This window comes from Oratosquilla oratoria, chromosome 26, assembly GCF_046742065.1.
Source record: "Oratosquilla oratoria isolate Oo_2021 chromosome 26, ASM4674206v1, whole genome shotgun sequence".
NCBI lineage: Eukaryota > Metazoa > Arthropoda > Malacostraca > Stomatopoda > Squillidae > Oratosquilla > Oratosquilla oratoria.
In genome coordinates this window covers 49,334,793-49,359,719 of record NC_134802.1, presented here as the reverse complement: position 1 = coordinate 49,359,719, position 24,927 = coordinate 49,334,793, and the positions used below count along the sequence as shown (strand labels likewise).

The following is a 24,927-nucleotide window of genomic DNA, read 5'->3' as shown; positions in this document are numbered from 1 at the left end:
TAACCTAATGGCTCAGCTAGAAGCCATAGTTTACTATAAACAGTACTTTAATAAAAAAATCACTTCTTTACTTACAAATTTGAATATACATATCTTATTTACATTACACACCGGCAGGAAAATATATTTAAAATGAAGCATTACAATCAGACCTCTTAATCGGTTTACTGAGATACACAAACATTTCCAGATCTAAATTTGAAGGGGGAGAAAAAAAAAAAAAAAAAAAAAAAAAAAAAATTAATTATCAACAATATGCATTGTCCTTGAATCTCCTGATGTCTTATTCACTTATAAAAAACTGAGATGTAAAATTGGCAAGACCTAAAATGATAAGGAAGGTATGCACACTGGCCGTTGTCCAAGAGAGCTTCTGTTGCGTGTGGAGAGCATACATGTAAGTGACGCACGGGAGGATGAAAATGTACGCCAGTCCTGAAATAGCTCCAACCCATCTGAAAAGTAGATATAAAATGAGAACAAATAAAGATACATGATTCATATATATTTGAATTCACAAGTATTTGTCTACAATTACTACATATTTTATGTATTTGGGTGGGAGTGGATTTTATGACTTTGTTATCTGGCTACCTCACTTCTACTTGGGTGCAAATGTGGCAGGAAAAGAGGTGGAGGTAGAATGCAGATTGAGAGAAGCGAGTAAATGCCTTCGTGGGTTGAAGAGTGTGATGAGGAATAGACATTTGGGAATGGATGCTAAGAGGAGACTGTATGAAGGAGTGATTGTGCCAACAGCACTGTATGGGGCAGAAACATGGAACATAAGAGAAGAAGAGAGAAGGAGTTTGAATGTGTTTGAGATGAGGTGTCTGAGAAGTATGATGGGGGTTACTAGGCTAGATAGAGTGAGAAATGAGGAGGTGAGGAGAAGAACGGGAGTTGGGAGAGGGTTGATGAAAGAGTATTAGGATGGTTTGGACACATGGAAAGAATGAGTGAAGAAAGACTAGTAAAAGAGGTATGGAAGGCAGATGTGTAGGGAGTGAACATGAGGGGACGTCCTAGGATGAGGTGGATGGATGGGGTGAAGGGGGCTTTGAGGAAGGACGGGAGAGGATGGAAGACGGGTGAATGAGGAGTGGTTGTGTATGGATGATGTTGTGATGCATAAGGTGAAATGGGCAGGGGGATGGGGGGTGAGGTAGTTTGTGTGAACAAAATTTGACGCAGCCCGAAGGGATTTCTCCCCGACTTCTCCTTTTATGCATGGGGGGTCGCCAATTTAATGAAGCGGCCTTGCTGTGGATGTGCTGTGTCTTGCGACACTGCTTCTGACCCAGGGCAGTGGACAAGGTGCAGGGATGACCCATCATCCAGGAGGTGCTAAGATAAGAGGGAGGGTGGAGGGGAGTGGAGTGTATTCAGGGATGGAATGGGTGGGAATGATTTTATGCCTTTTCCTTTTTGGCTACCTCTCTTGTAAGGGGGAAAAAATCTTGGTATATGTATATATGTATGTACCTCCCTTCTATGGGGGAAAGAGCCTTTGGTATATGTATGTACATATTTTCAAACAAGGAATACTGTACAAATTTATAGATCTATACACCAAAGGCTTTTTTTCCCCCTTACAAGGGAGGTAGCCAAATCAATAGGCATGGCCACGATTTGGGAGAAAATGAAGGAAAGCCACATAAATGTTTTGAATTCATGAAGGAGGACAATGTAGTGGAAAAAGTTGAGAAGCACTGTTCTAAAGTGAACAAATTAAAAGAAAAGAGAAAACACCCGGAGAAATTGAAAGAAGTGTGTGAGGTTGTGAAAAACAAAAGCACAAGTAACATGATAAGCAAAATAATGAGGGGAAGAGGAAAAAATATAGGGTGCAAATGGACAGATGCTAATAGAAGCAGTCACGGAAAGATGGGTACTGTATTTCTGGGACTTGTTGAGTGACCAGGATAGGGAGGCTCTGAATATGGCAGTGGAAGATGTCAGAAAAATTACATACAAATACCAAGGCTTTTTACCCCTTACCAGGGAGGTAGTCAAAAAGGACAAGGCATAAAATCATTCCCACCCATTCCATTCCTGAAAACACTCCACACCCCTCCACCCTCCCCTTGGTATATGTATGTTATAACTAAAATATACCATACATATACCAAGGCTTTTTCCCCCTTACAAGGAGCCAAAAAGAAAAAGGCATAAAATCATTCCCACCCATTCCATCCCTGAATACACTCCACACCCCTCCACCCTCCCTCTTATCTTAGCACCTCAGAAAAATTAAGATAGGAAAAAAGTGAGTATTTACCTAATTGTGGTATACAGGAAAGGAGGAATGCTCATTGAGTCCTGTCTCATATTCTCTAGTTTTCTAAACATACCTAGACTCAAATTCATGTATGGTTCCAACTTAATCTATGTCTTTGATCTCCAACCGTCATATCTAGATTTGAACTAATGTATTGTTTGAGCTTGGACTATATCACTTTCTAAGCTTTTCCACATAGTTATAAATCTAAACGGAAAATTATATCACATCCTTTAAACATATGGTCTTTCTTGATTCACTTCAATAACCTCTTAAATCCCTCCCATCTTTGATCAGATCCCTTCTAGCAATGCAATCTATCCCTTTAATGACCTGAACACTTGTGTCTGTATGAGTGTTTATTCAAACTACTGATATTTCAGTTGTTTGTAGTAACAAATTGATCAAAACTATACTATGGTCAAACCTAAATCTTACATACATATACCAAGGCTTTTTCCCCCCTTACAAGGGAGGTAGCCAAAAAGGAAAAGGCATAAAATCATTCCCACCCATTCCATCCCTGAATACACTCCACACCCCTCCACCCTCCCTCTTATCTTAGTACCTCCTTGTGGTGGGGGAAAAGAATACTGCCACCAAGTATTTCCACTTGGATTGTAAGAGGCAAGAAGAAAGGGATGGGGATTGGGACTAGGCATCCTTCTCCTTGTAGCCCCACAGGGGACATTCCTAAAAAAAGTAAAGGCAAACCCAAATCTTACCTGATGATAATTCCAACGTTTGGGTACAATATTGCAGTGCTTATACAAGCTGCCAGCAACAGGCCATTTAGAAAGAGAAGCCATCGCATTTTGAGAGTGTAGTGTGCTCCAAAGAAATAGCTAAATAACTGGTTTCTTATGAAGTATGTGAGTAAAGGAAACACTGTAAACATTTGGAAAAACAAGAATCCTCGGCATATGGCTAGAATGACGTTGTGCGGAGGAAAGTTGTCCAAAAAGTTCTGGAAAGATGAAACGAACATTAATACAAAATTAAAATAATTAAAGAATATGCTTAGCACATTGATGCAAATACACACTAAAATATATAATTACACAATTTTCTATAGTCTCTCATAATCAACGTAGCCGTAGACAAACCTGAGCTATACAATATTTGGCCAAAGGAATGGACATGTAGAAGAGCACGCCCACTGGAATGTAACTTGCAGAAACGAGAGTGTACGCTATAGACAAATCCCGCACCTGTATGGAATTGACAAGTGAAGATTTAAATGTAAGTCGGTAATGAATCGTTTTCTTAAAATGTTCATAATGTTTTACTTCATCACTATTTGGAAAATTAAAGAATGTGAAGATTTCAACAAATTACTACAAAAGTCTGCACATGAACTTACATTATTCTCTTGATGTCTGTTTCCTCTCATGATTGTAATTATGCAATTATGGATGAAATAAGCCAGAGAAAGAGTACCAATCAGAACCATAAATGAACTCTGAAAATTCAAGTAAAAATATAAAACATAACATATCTCTGTTAGTCTAAAAAGAAAATGTGGGCGATTTACCAATTAGTTATTCTATAGTGTAACAGATCCAATAGAAGAGAGCATCTTGGATATGAGTAGTGTAATGTAAGAATTCAAGTTTGAGAAACATAAGAAAAACAGTTTTCCCCTTTGACAGTCAAAAGATGTAAATCACATACTATATTACAACTTTCCATACAAACAAGTAAATACTTGGAACAACTTAGAAGGCAATATACATATATACATATACCAAGGCTTTTTTCCCCTCACAAGGGAGGTAGCCAAAAAGGAAGGCATAAAATCATTTCCACCCATTCCATCCCTGAATACACTCCACCCCCCCACCCTCCCTCTTATCTTAGCACCTCTTTTAAGTCTTATATTGCCTTCTCTGGGAGATGGCCATATAAGACTTCAAATCAAAGTGTGATACATGTACCAAGGGATTTTTCCGCCTTTAAAGGAATGTAGCCAAAGTCGAAGGCATAAATCCACTCCCATCCACCTCATCCCCACATAATCCACTCCCACTCACCACTCTTCTCTCCCTCTTTTCTTGGTTCCTCCTGGATGACTGGTCATCCCTGCATCTCGCCCACTGCCTAAGGTCAGAGACAATGCAGCAAGACACAGCACATCCACAGCAAGGCTGCTTCTTTTAATCACGGGACAGATAAGAGGGATTGCAGATTAAATGAAGTGGCCTTGCTGTGAATGTGCTGTGTCTTGCTGCATTGCCTCTGACTTAGGGTGATGGGTGAGATGCAGGGATGACCCATCATCCAGGAGGAGCCAAGATGAGAGGGAGGGAGTAGTGCATACGAGTGGAATGGGTGGGAGTGGATTTTATGCCTTTTGACTTTGGCTACTTCCCTTGTAAGGGGGTAAAAGCCCTTGGTATATGCATGTATGCACATACATCTAATCTTTTGGCATACCCTGTATATAAAACTCCACCTCACTGACCTTAAACAGAGGAACATAAAAGGGGTCATCAACATCTGTCAAGTTGTAGTTGAACCCCCAAAGAACGCTCCTGGAGATCACAAAGATAATCATTGCAATGACCGACACTGCACCTGAAAAAATAAAAGAAAAAATTCAAACACGCACTAACAAATCTTGAATAATATCAATATTTTTTTAAAGATTTTTCATGTTGGAGACCTGTGGCTTAGGGAACCCACGAAATTGTGAAAAGTAATCTTGTTTACAACACAAACCATTGGACTATAATCTCTGTAACGGTCTGCACCAGTCCCACTCTTGTAGTAATGATAATCTGTCCTTTAACTGTTTCCAAACTAACCACCTAGTCACTTGACTACATATGTAATTACAATGTACTTGAGCCAGGGAGAAAGTTGAAAGTAAATGTGGGTGAAAGTACGGCGAGATGTACAAGGGGAGAGGATGGCAGTAATTGGAAGGGAGAGAGGCTGGCAGAAGTGAATAGCTTTAGACCAAGTGCCAACCTATGAGGGTTGCACCTCCTAATGGGGACGAGGGGGCTGGTAGGTTTTCAAAATGAGTAACATTGCTGTCCATCTTGCAAGCAGATATTCATTATTGGTCCCTCCACTACATGATAGTACCCACCACAGATTCCCTCCAAATGTGATGGAGACAAAGCGAAGGTACTCACCTAAAGAATTGAAATATGTAAAGAAAGTGGCATCCTTCAGGTTGATTATGAAGATGAAAGGTAATATCAGATACAAAGGTACAGTTCCTTTCAGCTGCCACCATTGATGGAATGTGTCTTGTGGGTCCATAAGTCTCACGCCTGTCATGGTCTCGTTTGCAGGACACAGGAGCTCTTCAGTGTGATTATCTGCTTGGCCATAGATGCTCTCTGTTTATGAAAAAATAAAAATTAAATCAGTTACGGTTTTTAGTGACTTTCAAGTGAGATTCATTTCTTACCTCTACCTGATTTTTTAACAAGATTCTATTCACAAATAAAAATACATACATACATACATATACCAAGGCTTTTTCCCCCTTACAAGGGAGGTAGCCAAAAAGGAAAAGGCATAAAATCATTCCCACCCATTCCATCCCTGTATACACTCCACACCCCTCCACCCTCCCTCTCATCTTAGCACCTCCTGGATGACGGGTCATCCCTGCACCTTGTCCACTGCCCTGGGTCAGAAGCAGTGTCGCAAGACACAGCACATCCACAGCAAGGCCGCTTCATTAAATCGGTGACCCCCCCCTCTCCGTCCCCCCATGCATAAAAGGAGAAGACGGGGAGAAATCCCTTCAGGCTAAAATATAAAATAAAGATACAGATAAAAATATATATACATACAAGTGCTTTACTATATTGCAACTGTCACTCTGTTATGCTGTCTCCCTACTCTTATTACTTCCTGTGCCACTACTCTGAATATACATTTCCTTTTTTGCCAAACTCTGTGGTAGGGGAGAAAGAATACAGCCACAGTGTTCCCATTTGAGTCATAAAAGGCAACAAAAATGGGACAGGGATAGGACTAAGCATCCTACTCTGACAGGAAGGCACTGTGGGAGGTATTGCAGATAAATGGGATAGGAGGAAAGCTTTTAAGAGCAGTCAAGAGTTTTCATATTAGTAGAGTGTGTGTCAGGATTAGAAATGGATAGTGTGAGCAAGTGAGTGGTTTGAGGTAAAGGTGGGACTTCATCAGGGATGTGTTATGTCGCCCTGGCTGTTCAATTTATACATGGATGGGGTGGTGTGAGAGGTAAATGCAAGGGTAGTGGGTCAGGGATTGGAGATGGTTAAAGAAAATGGAGAAAATTGGGAGATAAGCCAGTTGTTATTTGCTGACAACACTGCACTTGTAGCAGGATCAGAGGAGGGATTGAGGGAGTTAGTGACAGAGCTTGGGAAGGTGTTCTAAAGAAGGAAGATGAAGATAAATGTGGGTAAAAGTAAGGTGACAAGATGTACAAGGGGAGTGCTTGGCAATAAATTGGAAGTGAGTATTAAGGGAGAGAGACTGGAGGAAGTGGATAGCTTTAGATACTTAGGGGTGCATATGGCAGGAAAGGGAGGAGTGGAGGTGGACTGTAGATTGAAAAGCAAGTAAATGCCTTGGAGGATTCAAAAGTGTAATGGGAAATGGAACTTTGGGAATGGATGTTAAGAGGAGATTGTATGGAGGGGTGATTGTGCTAACAGCACTGTATGGGGTAGAAACATGGAACATAAGTGAAAGAGTTGAAATGTGTTTAAGATAAAATGCCTGAGATGTATAGTAGGGGTTACTAGGCTAGGGTGAAAAATGAAGAGGTGGAGGAGGAGAATGGGGGTGGAAAGGGAGTTGGGGGGTAGGGTTGATGAAAGAGTATTGGGATGGTTTGGACACATGGAATGAACAAGGAAAAATTAGTAAAAGAGGTGTGGAAGGCGGAGGTGGAGGGAGTGAATATGAGGGGGTGACCAAGGATGTGATGGAAGGATGGGGGTTAAAGGGGCTTTGGGAAAATAGGGGAACGTCTGTGGAGGAAGGACGGGGAAGAAAGAAGATAAGGGGGAGTGGAGAATGGTTGTGTATGGATGATGTTGTGATGCATGAAAAGGAGTGGGTGGGGGATGTGGGGATGAGGGAGAACATGTTAATGATATTTTGATATGGCCTGAAGGGATTTCTCCCTGTCTTCTCTTTTTCTGCATGAGGGGACAGAGAAAGGGGAGTCACAGATTAAATGAAGTGGCCTTACTGTGTCTTGCTGTATTGCTTCTGACCCAGGACAGTGGGCGAGATGCAGGGATGACCCGTCATCCAGGAGGAGCCAAGAAAGGCGGGAGGGGTGGTGAATAGGAGTGAAGTATGTGGGGATGAAATGGGTGGTAATGGATTCAAGCCTTTGACTTTGGCTACCTCTCTTGTAAGGGGGAAAAAGCCCTTGGTATATGTACATATAAACATGTATACATTTACAAAACAATAAAAGCATACGGTAAATTATTTCTCCAGTGTTGTAGAGGAAGTTTGACATCAAAACCCAGTACACGATCAAAGCTCCAACCAAGGTCAGAACTGAGAAAATGACGGCAAGTCCTTCTGCGACTTTCCCAATTATTCCAGGGAACAATGTTCGACATAATGGACCAAATTCCGTGGGTGGACCTTCCAATCCTGTAAGAAAAAAGAACATTAAATACTTTTAATTCATGACAAGCAAATAGAAGCACATATATGCAACATTAAATACTTTTAAATCATGAACAAACTTGATACTGAAAGATACAAAGATGGGTCACCACAAGCACAGCTCCCTTCCTGTATAATACAACTAGTTAAATATGCAAGAACAATGATTATATAAAATCTAAACGAGGCTTTAACCTCTTCACTCCGGGACACATCGCACGTCTAGCAGCATTAGCTGCCCGACTTGCGATGTTGCATCATAATAATCACATTATAAAAAATAAAGTCAGTGCTCAATCGTTCGTTTTCTTTAACCCATGAATTTTGATAACCATAGAAAATATGATGAAGCCAGTTTAGAGAGAATGGAGGTTATGTAGGTACGACTACAATAAATATAATCAAGAGGCCGACGTTGGCATCATTGCGTACCCACTTGCTCCTCATGATGCCTATGTAGGCGTCACCGTATGGAAGTGGTTAATGGAGCAGTACTCAAACACGAAGACAGAGACTGAACGAGCAACTTACCCATAACCTTTTGGAGCACTAGAACTCTGTAGGATGTGTAGAGGCACAGAGCAGCCATGGATATCATAATAAGAAGCCCTCCAACAAAACCAGCTTGTCCGAAAGCCCACGGCATTGTGAGTAGCGACGTCCCCATCATTGTATTCCAGATTGCTATTCTGTACAAAAGTTAAACAGCTAATTTATACTTCCACATCATATTCAATAATAGCTGTTGTATAAATCTAGTTAATTTGGTATTACATTATTTGCATTCCATTTTTATATTGTAAGAAAAAATATACAAATAGAAAGAAAAAGAAAAAAAATATATATATATATATATATATATTTATATTTATAGATATATATATAACGTATCAACCACAGTTGGAGTAGAAAAGACTGGAAACGGGGAATCTATATATAGCCCTCAGCCGAGCGAGATCCAATTTTTTCACCACCCCTACTTCCTCTAATTTTTCATTGGGTAAGAGCTCTTTAATCGTTCCCTTTTCGGAATCATTCATTCCCTCGACCAAGTTTCTTCCCAAAGACAAATTAAATTTGATTAATTATTACCCTAACACCATTAATAAAAAGGTGGTAAATGTCCATCAAAGGTTAAAAGAAGAACAGAGCCAAGGGGTTTATTCGATTCCGTGTAAAGGTTGTGACTTAGTTTACATCGGACAGACTGGAAGGGATTTGAATACCAGGATGATTGAACATAAACGTTCCATTGAATATGCACATGATAGCTCAGCTGTGTTCCAACATGTTAAGCAATTTAAACATTGTTTAGATTGGGACAGAGCTGAGCTTATTTATAAATCCAGATCATTGAATTTCAGCCCAACATGAATATTTCAAAGGGGCAATGGTCCCCGGACATAATGTCCGGACTCTTCATCTCCAACCTAGTGAAAGCTCATTTGCCTCCTGACCTCACATACGGAGTGAGAAGAGGGTAGAGATATCTTCCCATGTTCCCCTTTCTTTTGTGAAGGGTGCTACTTAAACAGTACGCCCTCTCTCTTATTTGTATCTACTGAAGAGGATTGCAGTTTGCAATCGAAATATATAGATTCCCCGTTTCCAGTCTTTTCTACTCCAACAGTGGTTTCTACGTTATTGACAAATGTGTGATTACATTTTTCACCTGTAATATATATATATATGCAATAAAAACACTAGGAGCGTGTGTTCAAAAATGCTTAAATAACCACTAGCAAAAATTAAACTACCGAACAAGAGCGCTTTCGTTTAATTAAATATTCATTGCACATACAAACAAGTAATTCCTTCTTTGTATCTGCACTGAAGATGTAATTACACGAAAGCGCTCTGCTTCGTTAGTTTACTTTTTCCTAGTGGTTATTTACGCATATATATATATATATACATACATAATGTACAGTTCAATAAAGTGTATATACATCATTAAATGCATATAAGAACAGCTTTCTTCATTAAGGAAAAAATAAATAAAATGTCTCACATAGTAACAAATGATGCTTGTTTGCCATCCACTCCTTGAAATTTGGCTGGAAGGTACGGCAGGAAAAATTCTGGTGGAATGATGTGATCTGGTAAGACCTGAAATTGCGCATCAAGGATTAACTTTTCAGTGCAATAATAAAACCTTGGATCATGAGCGCTGCCTAAGCTACGTTTACCGTTTGGTTGCCACAGTCACCTCCAGTTTACTTAAAACACGTACCCACAAAACATAATTGTTAACTGTAATCTGTCAATTTTAAAACCTATACCCTTTATATGTCCTGGCTGGCTACCTATGCACTTGGGACACCATCCAACATTAACCTCTTCCATACAAGTCAAATTCTCAGTGCAGCATCGGCTGCCATATGTACGATGCATCACACTACTGTATTACTCACTCTTTCACTCTGAGTAACAATAAAAACAGAAAACATGACCAAAACAGTTCACAGAATTTGGGGGTCATTCAGCTATAACTACAAAATAAATATAATCAAGAAACTGACGCCAGCAACATCGAATGCCTACTCGCACCTCACAACCTCTACGCAAGTGTCACCATACCAAAGAGGTTAATACCAACATATAATAGGCCAGACTTGGGATGCCCCAGATGCAACCACCACACGGAAGACGTACAACACCTCATACTACAATGCCCCATGCTGACAGTCCCCAGACAACAACACGTCACCCCTGAGTGACTTATGGCATTGTCTTCTGAGACTGTTGCCAGTTACCAGAAAGCCACAGGTAAGGAGAGAGCAATGGCAATGAACTGATACAAGGATGATTTCTCAAGGGCCACTTGCTTAATTCTACAGTAAAAAGTTCATTTCAAGTCTTCAGTTTCAATCAAAATGACTGAGAAACTGGGAAAGAGGAGAACGTCTGTTGAGGAAGGAAGGGAGAAGACAGAAGATAGGGGTGAGTGGAGAATGGTTGTGTATGGATGATGCTGTGATGCATGGAATGTAGTGGGTGGAAGGATTGGGGGATGAGGGAGTATGTGTGAATGATATTTTGATGCAGCCTGAAGGGATTTCTCCTCGTCTTTTTTTCTGCACAAGGGAGACGGGATGGGGGTCACTAATTAAATGAAGCTGCCTCACTGTGGATGTGCTGTGTCTTGCTGCATTGCTTCTGACCCAGGGCAGTGGGCGAGATGCAGGAATGACCAGTCATCAGGGAGGAGCCAAGAAAAGAGGGAGGGAGGGATTATGAATGGGAGTGGAGTATGTGGGGATGAAATGGGTGGGAGTGGATTCATGCCTTTGACTTTGGCTACCTCCCTTGTTAGGGGGAAAAAGCCATTGGTATATGTATGTATATAAAATAATAATAATAATAACTAAATAACTAAAGGCTTTTTCCTCCCTTACATGGGGGGTAGCCAAAAAGAAAAAGGTATAGAAACCACTCCCACCCATTCCATTTCCTATATATTCCACTCCCCTCCACCCTCCTTCTTATCTTGGCACCTCTTGTATGACGGGTCATCCCTGCATCTTGTCCACTGCCCTGGGTCAGAGGCAGTGTCACAAGACAGCACATCCACAGCAAGGCCACTTTAGAAATTTGGCGACCCCCCCCCGCCCTCCATGCAGAAAAGGAGAAGACGGGGAGAAAACCTTTTGGACTGCGTCAAATTTTTTCTCATACATACTTCCTCACCCCCCATCTCCCACCCACTTCCCCTCATGCATCACAGCATCATCCATACACAACCCTTCTCCATTCACCCCTATCTTCTGTTCTCTCCTGTCCTTCCTCCACAGACATTCCTCTCTTTTGTAATGCCCCTTTCACCCCCATCCATCCATCTCATCCTAGGATGCCCCCTCACATTCACTCCTTCCACATTTCTTTTACTAATCTTTCTTCACTCATTCTTTCCATGTGTCCAAACGATCCCAATACTCTTTCATCAACCCTAACTAAATAAAAAATCCGACTTACCAAAGCATGCTCCTCTGCAGGTACTGGTGCTCTTAATCTTGAATAATATTTGTATCTCTGATATAATTGCGATTCAGAACCATCTCTAGAAACTGATGTGCCTCCAGTAGATCCATAGTGAAAAGGTTTCCTGCAATATGTTGGACAGGTTATAAATTTTTCACCCAACACAAGGTTATTATAGTATCAAATAAATTAGCCTATTACAAAGATATACATTATTTCAATTACTATTTGGAAAAAACTTGTGCTATAATCAAAAGTGCCACTATCTTGTACCTTTTGGGCTTTTGGAGAGAGGCCAAATGCAGAGTATGGGAACCAATGTATTTAACAAATCGCCCGGCAGGGCTTCTTCAGAAATAACATAGTGGACAATCATCCGACTCCTTACATAACCATACCCTGTGTCTGGCCTCTCTCTTGCAGTCGTTGCTGCTTTTACTCACCTTTTGGGCTTATTTTTCTCGGTGTAGGGTGGTGGACCAAAAGTGTTGGACCAAGAAGTCGAGGGATTAATTCTGAGGAAAAACAGATCCATAAGTAAATAAATAAAGAAGCTCACACCTAGCATACATTCATTTCTATTACCCTTCCAATTTAGCCACAAAAAATATTAGTTCCCTACAGTAAAAATTATTTTCCTTTTCAGAGTATGGATGCATTAGGAAGTGTAAAGCTTACTTTATATCAATTCAATCAAACTAAAATATTCATACGGAACAAGATTCGCATAAGAATAAACCAGCTAACCTCCTTTCCACTATATATCAGAATCTCTCCTCAATTTACTTTCTTAGTCACCCAATGGAGAATAAAAATTGAAATAAAATAAAATAAAATAAAATAAAATGATGATGATATAGTTTGACATCACAAACTCCCCCCTATCGGGAGGCTAGGACAGTGCCCCTTATAGAGGACTTTGTAGCGTGAAATTTAAGAAATCAATAAATAAACAAATAATGGTGCAGTATTTTGTTTTTTTATTAGATTTTGTTGGATCAAACGAGTCATGGCACAAAAGGAATGTGACAGTGTTACCTAGTGCTTGGGAAAATGAATGAGGCATTGCTCAACTTTCAGAACATTGTTAAATCTGGGTATTTGTAATAGAAGAAATTCCTTCTGCTACCAAAGGATATGAAATTTCCTTGTGACAAAGTAATGATTACATCTGTAATATCCCTTCAAAAAACAACTTATACATGAAGTAATGAAAGTATCAGCATCAAGATAACCATAGAGCTACCCAGGAGATACTCCCGAGCTACCTGGGGCTTCTGGTTTCAAAGTGAAAAGGTCCATCTATCCATATACCAAGAACCTCCCCCCCTTGACTTCTTCAATGAGTTAAATTCTTGCAGGGAGCATCAGCTGCCTGATGTATGATGATTTGACGATGCATCACAATACTCTCATTATAAAATATAAAGTTACAGTTGTATTGTAAAATGGGTGGGAATGATTTTATGCCTTTTTCTTTTTGGCTACCTCCCTTGTAAGGTGGAAAAATCCTTGGTATATGTATGTTTGTACAGTTGTATTACTCATTCACTTTTACTGAATATTAATAACCACAGAAAATATGATCAAGCTAGTTCACAGAATATGAGGGTCACTCAGCTACAACTACAAAATATACATAATCAAGATGCCAACACTGACATCCTCATGTACCCACTCGCATCTCATGATGTCTATGTAGGCATCATTGTATAGAAGGATTAACCCCTTCACTCCAGGCCAAAATCTCACGGGCAGCATTAGCTGCCAGACGTGTGATGTTGCGTCATAACACTCGCATTATAAAAAATAAAGTAACCCCTGTATTGCTCGTTCTCTTTCACCCGTGAATTTTGATAACCATAGAAAATATGATGAAGCCAATTTACAGAGTATGGGGGTCATGCAGGTACAACTACAATAAATATAATCAAGATGCTGAAATGGCAGCCTCGTGTACCCACTTGCTCCTCATGACGCCTACACAGGCGTCACCGTATGGAAGGTAGACAAATCAAAAGGCATGTATACATTCCCACACATTTCACTCACTCCCCTTCACCACCCTTTTCCTCCCTCTCATCTTAGCTCCTCACAGATGATGGGTCATCCTTATATCCCACCCACTGCCCTGGGTTAGAAGCAATTCAGCACGACAACACATCCACAGCAAGGCCACTTCACTCAATTCTTGACCCATCCTCTCCATCACTCCATGCAGAAAGAGGGAAGATGGGGAGAAATTGTTTTGGGCTGTGATAATATATCTTTCATGCATAACCACTCCCTAACTCCCCATCCTCTGCCTCTTCCCTTCTTTGCAGCACAGATTTAATCATCTATACACAGCCATTCTCCACTCACCCCCATCTCCTGTCTTCTCCCTTAACAGAAATTCCCCTCTTGTTCAAAGACCCTTTCACCCCATCCATCCATCTCATCCTCAGTCATCCCCTCAGGTTCACTCCATCCACCTCTCCATTTGTATTCCACACCTTTGACTAATCTTTCTATGCTCATTCTTTCTGTGTGTCCAAACCATCCGAATAATCTTTCATTAGCCCTACCTGTCATCTTCTTTTGCGCCTTTGCTCTCCTCCTCACCTCGTTTCTTTCTCTATCCAACCTTGTAACCTCTACTATACTTCAGACATTTCATCTCAAATATATTTAAACTTTTTCTCTCTGCTTCTCGTAAGAGGGTACTAGCTGCATCATCTTGTGTGGTAAAAATTTGTGCAATATCATTCAGCTGATATTAGGACCATATGGGGTGCCCCTATGGACCAGAGCCACATACAATTTTGTCTGTGTTAGAGGAAATATCTACTCAGAGAAATACATACATACATATACCAAGGCTTTTCCCCCTTTCAAGGGAGGTAGCCAAAAAGGGTAAGGCATAAAAACACTCCCACCCATTTCATCCCTAAATACACTCCACACCCCTCCCACCCTCCCTCTCATCTGAGCACCTCCTGGATGACGGGTCATCCCTGCACCTTGCCCCCCCCCCTGGGTCAGAAGCAGTGTCGCAAGACACAGCACATCCACAACAAGGCTGCTTCATTTAATCAGCAACCCACCCTCTCTGTCCCCCCTTGCATATAAGGAGAGGACGGGGAGAAATCCCTTCGGGCTGCGTCAAAATTTACTCACACATACTACCTCACCCCCCCGCCCATTCCTCCTCATGCAATCACAACATCATCCACATACAACCATTCTCCACTCACCTCTGTCTTCCGTCCTCTCCCTTCCTTCCTCAACAGACATTCCCCTCTTCCCCAAAGCCCCCTTCACCCCATCCATCCACCTCATCCTAGGACGTCCCCTCATGTTCACTCCCTCCACATCTGCCTTCCATACCTCTTTTACTAGTCTTTCTTCACTCATTCTTTCCATGTGTCCAAACCATCCTAATATTCTTTCATCAACCCTATCTCCCAGCTCCTTTTTCACCCCTGTTCTCCTCCTCACCTCCTCATTTCTCACTCTATCCAGCCTAGTAACCCCCACCATACTTCTCAGACACCTCATCTCAAACACATTCAAACTCCTTTTCTCTTCTTCTCTTATGTTCCACGTTTCTGCCCCATACAGTGCTGTTGGCACAATCACTCCTTCATACAGTCTCCTCTTCGCATCCATTCCCAAATGTCTATTCCTCATTACACTCTTTAATCCACCAAGGCATTTACTCGCTTCTCTCAATCTACATTCTACCTCCACCTTCACTCCACCTTTTCCTGCTACACTTGCACCCAAGTATCTAAAACTATCCACTTCCTCCAGTCGCTCTCCCTTAATGTTCACTTCCAGTCTACTGCCACTTTCACCCCTTGTACAGCTACACAGAAAACTATCGTTAGTAGGGGTGTCGAAACATTCGCTAATGAACATAACCTTATGATACCGAAGGGTTGGTATTTCTGGGGTTCGAATTGTTCGAATTCCTTCTGAATGAATATGAATCGAATAATAGTTCCAGCGTTTCCGATGGAGACTTCAACTTGTCTCAAATAGTTTCGTTGTTTTGTGTCAAAATGATTAGCGTGATTTACTAACGATAGTTTTCTGTGCAGCTGTACATCTCATCACCTTACTTTTACCCACATTTATCTTTAGCTTTCTTCTATCACATACTCTCCCAAACTCTGCCACCAGCTTCCTCAATCCCTCCTCCGACCCTGCCACAAGCGCAGTGTCGTCCGCAAACAACAGCTGGCTCACCTCCCACTTTTCTCCATTTTCTTTAACCATCTCCAATCCCTGACCCACTACCCTAGCATTCACCTCTCGCACCACCCCATCCATGTATAAGTTGAACAGCCAGGGCGACATAACGCATCCTTGACGAAGTCCCACCTTTACTTCAAACCACTCACTCTCTCCATTTCTAATCCTGACACAAGCTCTACTACTCTCATGAAAACTCTTGACAGCTCCCAAAAGCTTTCCTCCTATCCCATAAATCTGCATAACCTCCCACAGTGCCTTTCTGTCTACCCTATCATAAGCCTTTTCCAGATCCATAAAAGCCCAAAAAAACATCCTTCCCCTTTCCTATAGCTTTCTCACATATCTGTCTTACCACAAAGATCTGATCTACACCTCTACCTGTCCTAAATCCACACTGTTCCTCACCAATTACTCCTTCTGTTCCTCTCCTAATCCTCTCAATCAAGATCCTCCCATAAGCCTTCCCTACTACACTTAACAGGCTAATCCCTCTGAAACTACTACATTCACACTTGTCCCCTTTTCCCTTGTAAAGAGGAACTATACAGGCACTTCTCCAGTCCTCCGGTACTCTACCCTCTCTCCAGCAAACATTAAATAACCTCACCAACCAGTCCACCATCACTGAACCTCCCTTTTTCAGACATTCTGCATGGCATCCATCCAGACCAGGTGCCTTACCTGCTTTCATCATCTTAACAACTGCCTTCACCTCATCCTTCCTTATTTCTCCTCCATTCTCCTCACTCATCACTCTCATTTTCTTTGCATTTCCCACTGCAGCTATCTTTCCTTCCCTGTCCTCCTTCACATTTAGCAACTCCCTAAAATATTCTGCCCATCTTCCCCTTACTGCCATCTCTTCCATTATCATCTCTCCATCTGCACCTTTTACCTTTTCTTCCCTACTTGATTCGCCTCCTCTTCCTCTCTTAATTTCTTTCCAAAACATCTTTTTATTACTTTCAAAATTTTCTGTCATACTCCTACCCCATTTCACATCTGCTCTCCTCTTTGCCTCCTTTACCTTTTGCTTTACTTCTCTTTTCTTTTCTTTGTATGTCTCATATGACTCCCCCGTCCTCTTTTGTAACCAATCTGTGAATGCTCTCTTCTTCTCTTCTACAACCTTCTTTGTTTCCTCATCCCACCATTCACTACCCTTTCTTCTATTTCCCCCTGTCCTTCTTGTTCCACACACCATCCTTGCACACTTTAAGACTCCCTCCTTGAACCATCCCCATTCCTCCTCCACACCCATCTCTGCTCCATCCTTTACTCCCTCCCACTCCCACTTCTCCTTCAGCTTCTTTTCGTACTCCTTCTCCTTTTCCTTTTCATTCAAGGAGTTCACTCTAAGAACCTCCCTACCTTTTGTCCCTTTCCTCTTTCTCCATCTATCCTCCACTCTCAGCTTACCTTCCACCAAAAAATGATCTGATATTCCCCCACCCTCTCCCCTTAGCACATGTACATCCTTAACTCTTCCTATCATAATCCTATTTACCACTACATAATCCATTAGCGCTCTATCTACTACCCTTCCCTCCACCACCCTCTCCCATGTGTACTTATGCTTGACTTTCTTCCGAAACACTGTATTTGCTATCATCAACTCTCTTTCTAGACACATTTCCAACATCAACTCTCCACTACGATTCTTTCCTGGAACTCCACACTTCCCAACCACTCCATCGATTGGACCATTTCCCACCCTAGCATTAAGGTCTCCCAGTACTATTACATTGACATTTCTTCCTAAACCCTCTATGCACTCATTTAAATCTATCCAAAAGGCCTCCCTTTCTTCCACGCTCTTCTCACTGCCAGGCCCATATGCACTTACAAAGACCCACATCTCCTTTCCCAGTTTCACCTTCATCCACATTATCCTTGAGGAAAACTCCTTCCACTCCACTACCTGTTTACCTATCTCCTCACTTACTAGAATAGCCACCCCTTCCCTCCCTCGCCCTCTCTTCACTCCTGATAACCTCCCACTTACACTCACCCTTCCCTTTCAACTTAGTTTCACTCAAAGCCAACACATCCATCTTTCTTCTCACAAACATACTACCTATCTCTTCCCTTTTACTCTCATCTGTACCACATCCACGCACATTAAAAGACCCAAACCTTAGGGTGCTGGTCCAAGGCCCTCCAGCACCCCTTATGCCTTCACTTTTGTTTTTAGGATATAATGATGCTACTTTATTGTGCTGTGAATGTCCCTTCATTATGCTGTTCCCTCGCACCTCTCAATACTGTCCTGTACCACTTCTTTGAATATACATTTAAATTTTTGCCTCTGTCCCCTATGGCAGGGGGGAGAAAGAATACTGTCATCAAGCTTTCCCATTTGGGTCATAAAAGATGGCTAAAATGGAAAAGAATGATGGGACTAGGCATCCTGCTCTCTACATTCCTAAGAGAAGTCATGTTAAGAAATACATTTCAAAATGTACAGGAGATGCATACAACACCTGACACACCAGACACCTCAGAAATACAAATCTCTTCCTAAGCAGATGACATAACAATCACATGCACACATCGTAACACAGACAAAGCTGCAGAAATAATTCAGCCAAACCTTGATACACTCAACACATGGTTCATCACAGACTCAAAATAGCAACACTTCTCACCAACTGGACAAAAGAACACAAATACATACCTCATCTCTACATCAACAACACTCTAATACCACACACAAACACACCGAAAATTCTTGGTGTAACATACGATACATCCATGTCTTTCAAACAACACATCACAAACATAAAAAACAAATGCACACCTAGACTTAACACACTTAAGTCAATCACTGGAACAACATTTGGACAAAACAAACTAATACAACAATATACAAACAATGCATACGCTCAGTGATGAATTATGCGAGTCCTGCATGGGCTCCTAATCTCAGTGAGACACACCACAACACCCTTCAAATCATACAAAACAAAGCCCTAAAAACAATTACAGGCTGCACAAATACAACACCTACAGACCATTTACACCATGAAACAAAAGTCCTCAAAGTCAAGGACCACCTTGACATGAGAGGCACACAAACACTTGCCGCAGCCACCACAAACACATCACACCTGCTACACTACATAGCAGAACACCCACACACACCAAGAAACATTAAAACAACACCCAAAGACCTGTATCACACACAGATACTCTCTTCTCTTCCTCCACAACCACCAAATACCAGCCTCCGGAAACATATTCATAATCATATCACTCACCGCTCCATTAACACACTGAAAGACAACACACTGCTGCATGCCAGACTCCCTGATATCCACCCTTCTAAATCCTCTCTCCCACGAAAGGACAGAGTCCAGCTGGCCAGACTGCGGTTCGGCCACCACCCAGCACTTCTAAGCCACCAGAAGAGGCTGGATGACCGCATTGTGAGCAGCCGCCCAGAATGTAACACTTCACCCCATACCATACAACACATAATGGAAGACTACATTATACACAATCATGCACGCAAACAACACACCATACACTCTATAAAGGATTTGTGGGAAAACCCAGTTTCGGCTGTGGCATTCCTTGGGGAGACGGGACTGCTCGGACAGACAGTCTAGGGAACGACAACAACAATACCTATGACTTTGGTTAATAGCATTATACAAGTGGCAGTGGCAGTCAATAGGTTAAAATCAGTTTGTAGCAGTACCTTTATGTTCATGAAGGCAAATACTTGCAAGTTTTTCAGACCCTTCCCTTGTTTTCTCATCTCCTCCTGTATTTACCTAATTGTAGTATACAGGAAAGGAGCAACGATTGTTGGGTCCTGTCTTCTGTTCTCTAATTTTCTAACATACCTAGACTCAAATTCATGTACGGTTCCAACTTTATCTATATCTTTAATTTCCAATTATCATACTTAAATCTGAACTCGTGTATTGTTTGAGTTTGGGCTATACCACCTAAGTTATACCACATACTTATACATCTACATGGAAAACTATTTCTTCACATCCTTTTCCTGTGCTGTCTTTCTTAATTTACTTCCATGACCTCTTAAAGCTCTCCCAACTTTAATCAGATCTCTTCCATCAATGCAATTTATCCCCTTCAGTGACCTGTACAACTTTATAAAAGCATATTCATTGTTCCTCACCCATAATTAGGAGCTGAGCGAGTTTTCAAGAGGGACCTGGTCTCATCATCTGAGAGTGCTCCCCGTTGAGGTACTGAGGTCGTTTCTCTCTGAAGTTCCGAGTCTGAGCGCACTTCGGGTTCAACTCCTGATGAGTCGTCATCATCATCGTCATCAAGATGGAAGTATGGTGCAGATGCCATCTAATGCCTGTAAGAAATGTTTAAATTAGCATATAGTGTGACAAATATGACTTTCAGCCCACATATCAATGACCTGACAGTAAAAATAAACAAGAAAGTGAACCTACTCAAATCCATTATAAGCACTGAGTTTGAACCACAGAAAGACTGATAACTGCCTACAAGCGATTCATGAGAACCACCCTTCACTACACCTCCAGAAGTTTGTCAAAGGCATCCTGAGAATTGGTTCCTTTAATTTCCGGCTCCCAGTCCAGATCTAGATCTTTTCGCACCTTTACGCATCATCAGTTAATTTCTTCTTGACTGGTGTTATTTTACATGAATTACCAGTATGTACAACTTGTATACATTATCTTGGAGGGGGGGGGGAATATAGAAGCAATCACCACTTTGTTTATACCTTCAAAAGAATTTTATAAGCAATCACCACTTTGTTTATATGTTCAAAAGAATTGAATTTGTTTATACCTTCAAAAGAATTTTATAAGCAACCACCACTTTGTTTATATGTTCAAAAGAATTTGAAGTTTGATTAAAGGGCCGCTGCTGCCATACACTTATTATTGGCCATTACCCATAAACTGAACTTTGGCCTTGTACTACACAGGCTGATTTTATGAGATTTTTTTTTGTAAGTGCGTCTTATAAGACATCAAATACAGTGCTTTGTTTTTCAACTGCATTTCTGTACAGCATATACAGGCAGTAAAAGATAACTATACATTATTGTAAATAATTTTTGGAAAACATAGGAAAATAGAATAGTGGTAAACAATCATATATAATGCTTGTATGTACCATTAATCCCGACAAAACTGTTGTTGTTGTTGGAAAGGCAATACCTCAATGACAGAAATACAATTGAGAGCTCACAAATTTGGGAAGATGGACAATGAGAATGATCCCCTAAAATGAAAGAAATAAAGGTAACACAGAAAGAAATGAGACCAAATAAAAAAACCTAGATGTTAGGAAATCACATGGACCTGATGGAATTGCAAATTGGATACTGAAAGAGTGTATTGATGAACTAATGGACATATTATACAAGATAATAGATTTCTCACTCAAAGAAGGAAAGGTACTGCATGATTGGAAAAATGCAAACATCGTACCAATATATAATGGAGGAAACAAAGAAAATCCTACAAACTTCAGACCAGTATCCCTTACAAGCACAGTAGCAAAAATATGTGAAAAATTTATCAGGAACAAATGAATCAAACACTTAAAAGACAATAAAATACTAAATACTAAACAATTTGGCTTTAGAAGTGGAAGGTTGTGTACCATAAACTTAATGTTTTTACTCAAGATTAATAGAAATAATACAAGAAAGAGATGGTTGGGCAGATTGAGTCTTCTTGGACTTGCAGAAGGCTTTTAACAAAGTACCACATAAAAAGCTAACAAGAAAAATTTAAACAATTGGAGCAATACAAGGTAAACTACTGGAATGAATTAAATTTCTTAAGTGGGAGAAAAATGAGAGTGGTACTTAGAGACAAAAACTCGAACTGGGAAGATACAAGTGGTGTCCCACAGGGCTCTGTATTGGCTCCTTTAATGTTTGCCATATATATAAATGATTTCATTCCAAATATATGAGCACTCAATTTTTTACAATTACAGTAACAGGACCCCAAATATCATTCCCACTGGTTACCAGAAACTGCAACCTAGAAACAAGAGGTCATAGCCTCGAGTTAATGAAACCACGTCAGCGAGCAGTAAAGAGGGAACAATTTTTCTAATTCAAGGGTAGTGAATAGTGAATAAGTGGAACAGCTTCACTGAAAATGGGATTACCAGCACACGAGTAAATATATCTAAAAACATAACCAGTTTGAGACTAGGGCAGACAAGAAAAGGCACCTCCTATGAGTTTCAAGTCTTACCAATTTTACTTTCACTATAGTAAGCATTCACTTAGGTAAGGTAAGCATTCAACATTCAAGCAGCCTAATGTGGCCTAGCATGACACCAGTGCCACTATGCAACATATTTGTGCATTAGTTTTGAATGAGCACACACTACCTTAACTTGATAAACATGGTTCACAATTTCTCACTATCGCAGCCTTGAACATTGCACCTTTACCATAGTTAGTACCCAGATGTCCTGCCACTTTAGAAAGGAGAAGAGCTGTTGTTTTACCCACTTTGTTGTTCCTCAACTTCAGCCCATTACACCACCAAGAATGGCTCTGTGCTGTTACCACTGTCATTTGATTCTTGATGTTAGGTTACACAGACCGCCGCAAATACTAAAAAGCTAACAACTATCTGCTGTCCCCCTTCCAATACCAGTGGATTGTTGATAATGAAAGACAAACAATTTAAGAATACACCCGGTGAAACTGAAAGAATTAGAGATTTCAATTGCTTTCCCAATGCTACAATGATGCCCGCTGGGGCAGTGGGCATGAACCAAGAAAAGAGGAAGGAAGGGAGGGAGGGGTGGTGAATTGGAGAGGAGTGCGGGGATGAAATAGGTGGGAGTGGTTTTATGCCTTTGACTTTGGCTATCTCCCTTGTAAAGGAGGAAAACCCCTTGTTATATGTATGTATGCATGCATGTACAATGATGCCTGGCATAGAGTCTGTTTTCCCCTAAGGCTGGGGTAGTGGGTGGGTGTAAAAGCTGATGCTTCTGCTGATGAATTTGCCGATCTCAAACACTATTTTCATTCTTTTCTCATTTCTTTATTTTTCAGTATTTCAAAATGAAATTTTAGTATATTGTTCTTTGAAACCTTATCTTTCCAATGATATCAAATATTTTGAAAAAGTTCCATGTTGAGGTGGGTGTTTTTGATTAAATATTCGAAGCAGTTTTTGCGCATTTTAAACGGTCATTTTGGATTTTGCTGATCTTTTTTTCCTAAAGTATTTCTAATATCATTTGATCCTAGTGAGTTGTACTTACCAAAAGAAACACCACCAACCTTTGATCTCCCATGAGTTGTATTCACAAAAAAATAAACGCAACCAACCTTTGAGATCTCAATAAGTTGTCTTCCAATACTTGCATAATTTTTTTCAAAAATGCTTTAGTTATTTTTAATGATGTTTTTCTACAAGAATATAAAGTATAATGATGTTTTTCTACAAGAATATAATACTTAAATTTTATTTTAAAATACTGAAAAATAAAGAAATGAGAAGAATGAAAATAGTGTTTGAGATCAGCAAATTCATCAGCATTTTACACCCACCCTGGGGTAGTTGGGTAGAACACATGAAAACTATGTTCTTCTGGGGTTTTTCAATACATTGTAACTGTTAGAGGGCTTGAAATCTCCAAATACTTATTTGTAACAATAGATATCTATTTCATTCAAATCTTATTAATGAATACTCTTTCCATTGTAGTGTGATGTTACAATTAGTGTGGTAAATTTACAATACTGATACACTATACTTTGCTCTTGAATATCACCATTCCTCTAGACAATCACGTTCATGTGACTTGCATGGCGTATGGCAATTTTTTTGCTGTACCTTTTAATTTTGAATGTACTTTGGCAATACCTATCCTATCCTAACCTACAATTTGCACATCAACATATAGTACTAGATGACACTTATACGTGACTTTTTATATGTTAATTTCCACCAGTCTTAATCGCGAGTTAATTGCAAATTTATTTCTGACCCAATGTGCTTCGATGTGCTGATCTACTTTCGTTCTATATCTCTCACCAATTAAGGTCCTCAAATTATAAAGAAATGTGAAGACACCAGTCAGGCATACCTCGTGGGAACAAACAATTCACCGCAACATCAGTTTTCCATGCACGAGTATAATAATAATAATTCACGGTATTTGTTGTTTTCCTTTATATTCAGACTGAGAATGTACGAATATTTTCCTAATGGGCCATGTTCACCTCTACTTTATTCGGGCATATGCATATTTCTCGAGATTTGTCTATACAGTTTCTTTAAGAAGTTCAAAACAACCAAGTGAGCATTACGTAATACCTTAACCTTAATTGTGTCAATGCTTACAAATCAAATACTCTAACAGATCTTGATAAGTGAGGGGGGCGGAACAAACATGATAATCACATTACTTCCCTATGGAAAGAGCTGGAATCCCTTTGTATACTCATCGGACTACGTTCTAAACCTGTAAATAAATAATCAATTTGTGCTTCAGAACCTAGTATTTTTGACTTACAAACTTTGGCGACTTTCACACCACGCTACCTCCACACACTCCTACCCAAGGTCTACTGAATGGATTCCAAATGTACCACAACGTCCAAAATCCCATAGATACTGGAATATCCCCAGATTGGTCTAAAAATCCCTTGTTATGATATGGAGGGGAGATTATTAAGAATACCAAGTTTTTGTTTGGGTAGATATATTCGAGAAGCATAATATTCAATTTTCATTATCATGAACATAAAAAACACAACAAACTTTAATTCA

The 24,927-nt window shown here is 40.4% G+C and overlaps 1 protein-coding gene across 1 annotated transcript; it reads right to left on the bottom strand.

The window, feature by feature from the left end:
- LOC143039541 (neutral amino acid transporter 9-like) lies at positions 1-24,802 on the bottom strand. The gene is made up of 13 exons (XM_076209709.1): positions 24,671-24,802; positions 20,301-20,489; positions 12,352-12,423; positions 11,903-12,032; positions 9,939-10,036; positions 8,459-8,616; positions 7,733-7,912; positions 5,425-5,634; positions 4,746-4,858; positions 3,645-3,743; positions 3,388-3,492; positions 3,007-3,248; positions 1-455 (listed from the first exon to the last, which is right to left on the bottom strand). Exons 2-13 carry the CDS (start codon positions 20,480-20,482, stop codon positions 284-286), a joined length of 1,761 nt encoding a protein of 586 aa, XP_076065824.1. The 5' UTR covers positions 20,483-20,489; positions 24,671-24,802; the 3' UTR covers positions 1-283.
- Between the last annotated feature and the right edge of the window lie 125 nt (positions 24,803-24,927).

Coding starts and splice junctions, on each gene's coding strand:
- LOC143039541 (XM_076209709.1), bottom strand. CDS start 20,482: ATGGCATCTGCACCATACTTCCATCTTGATGACGATGATGATGACGAC. Junction 3,493..3,644: donor ACAGACATCAAGAGAATAAT/GTAAGTTCATGT, acceptor AATTCCATACAG/GTGCGGGATTTGTCTATAGC. Junction 3,249..3,387: donor CCAAATATTGTATAGCTCAG/GTTTGTCTACGG, acceptor TCATCTTTCCAG/AACTTTTTGGACAACTTTCC.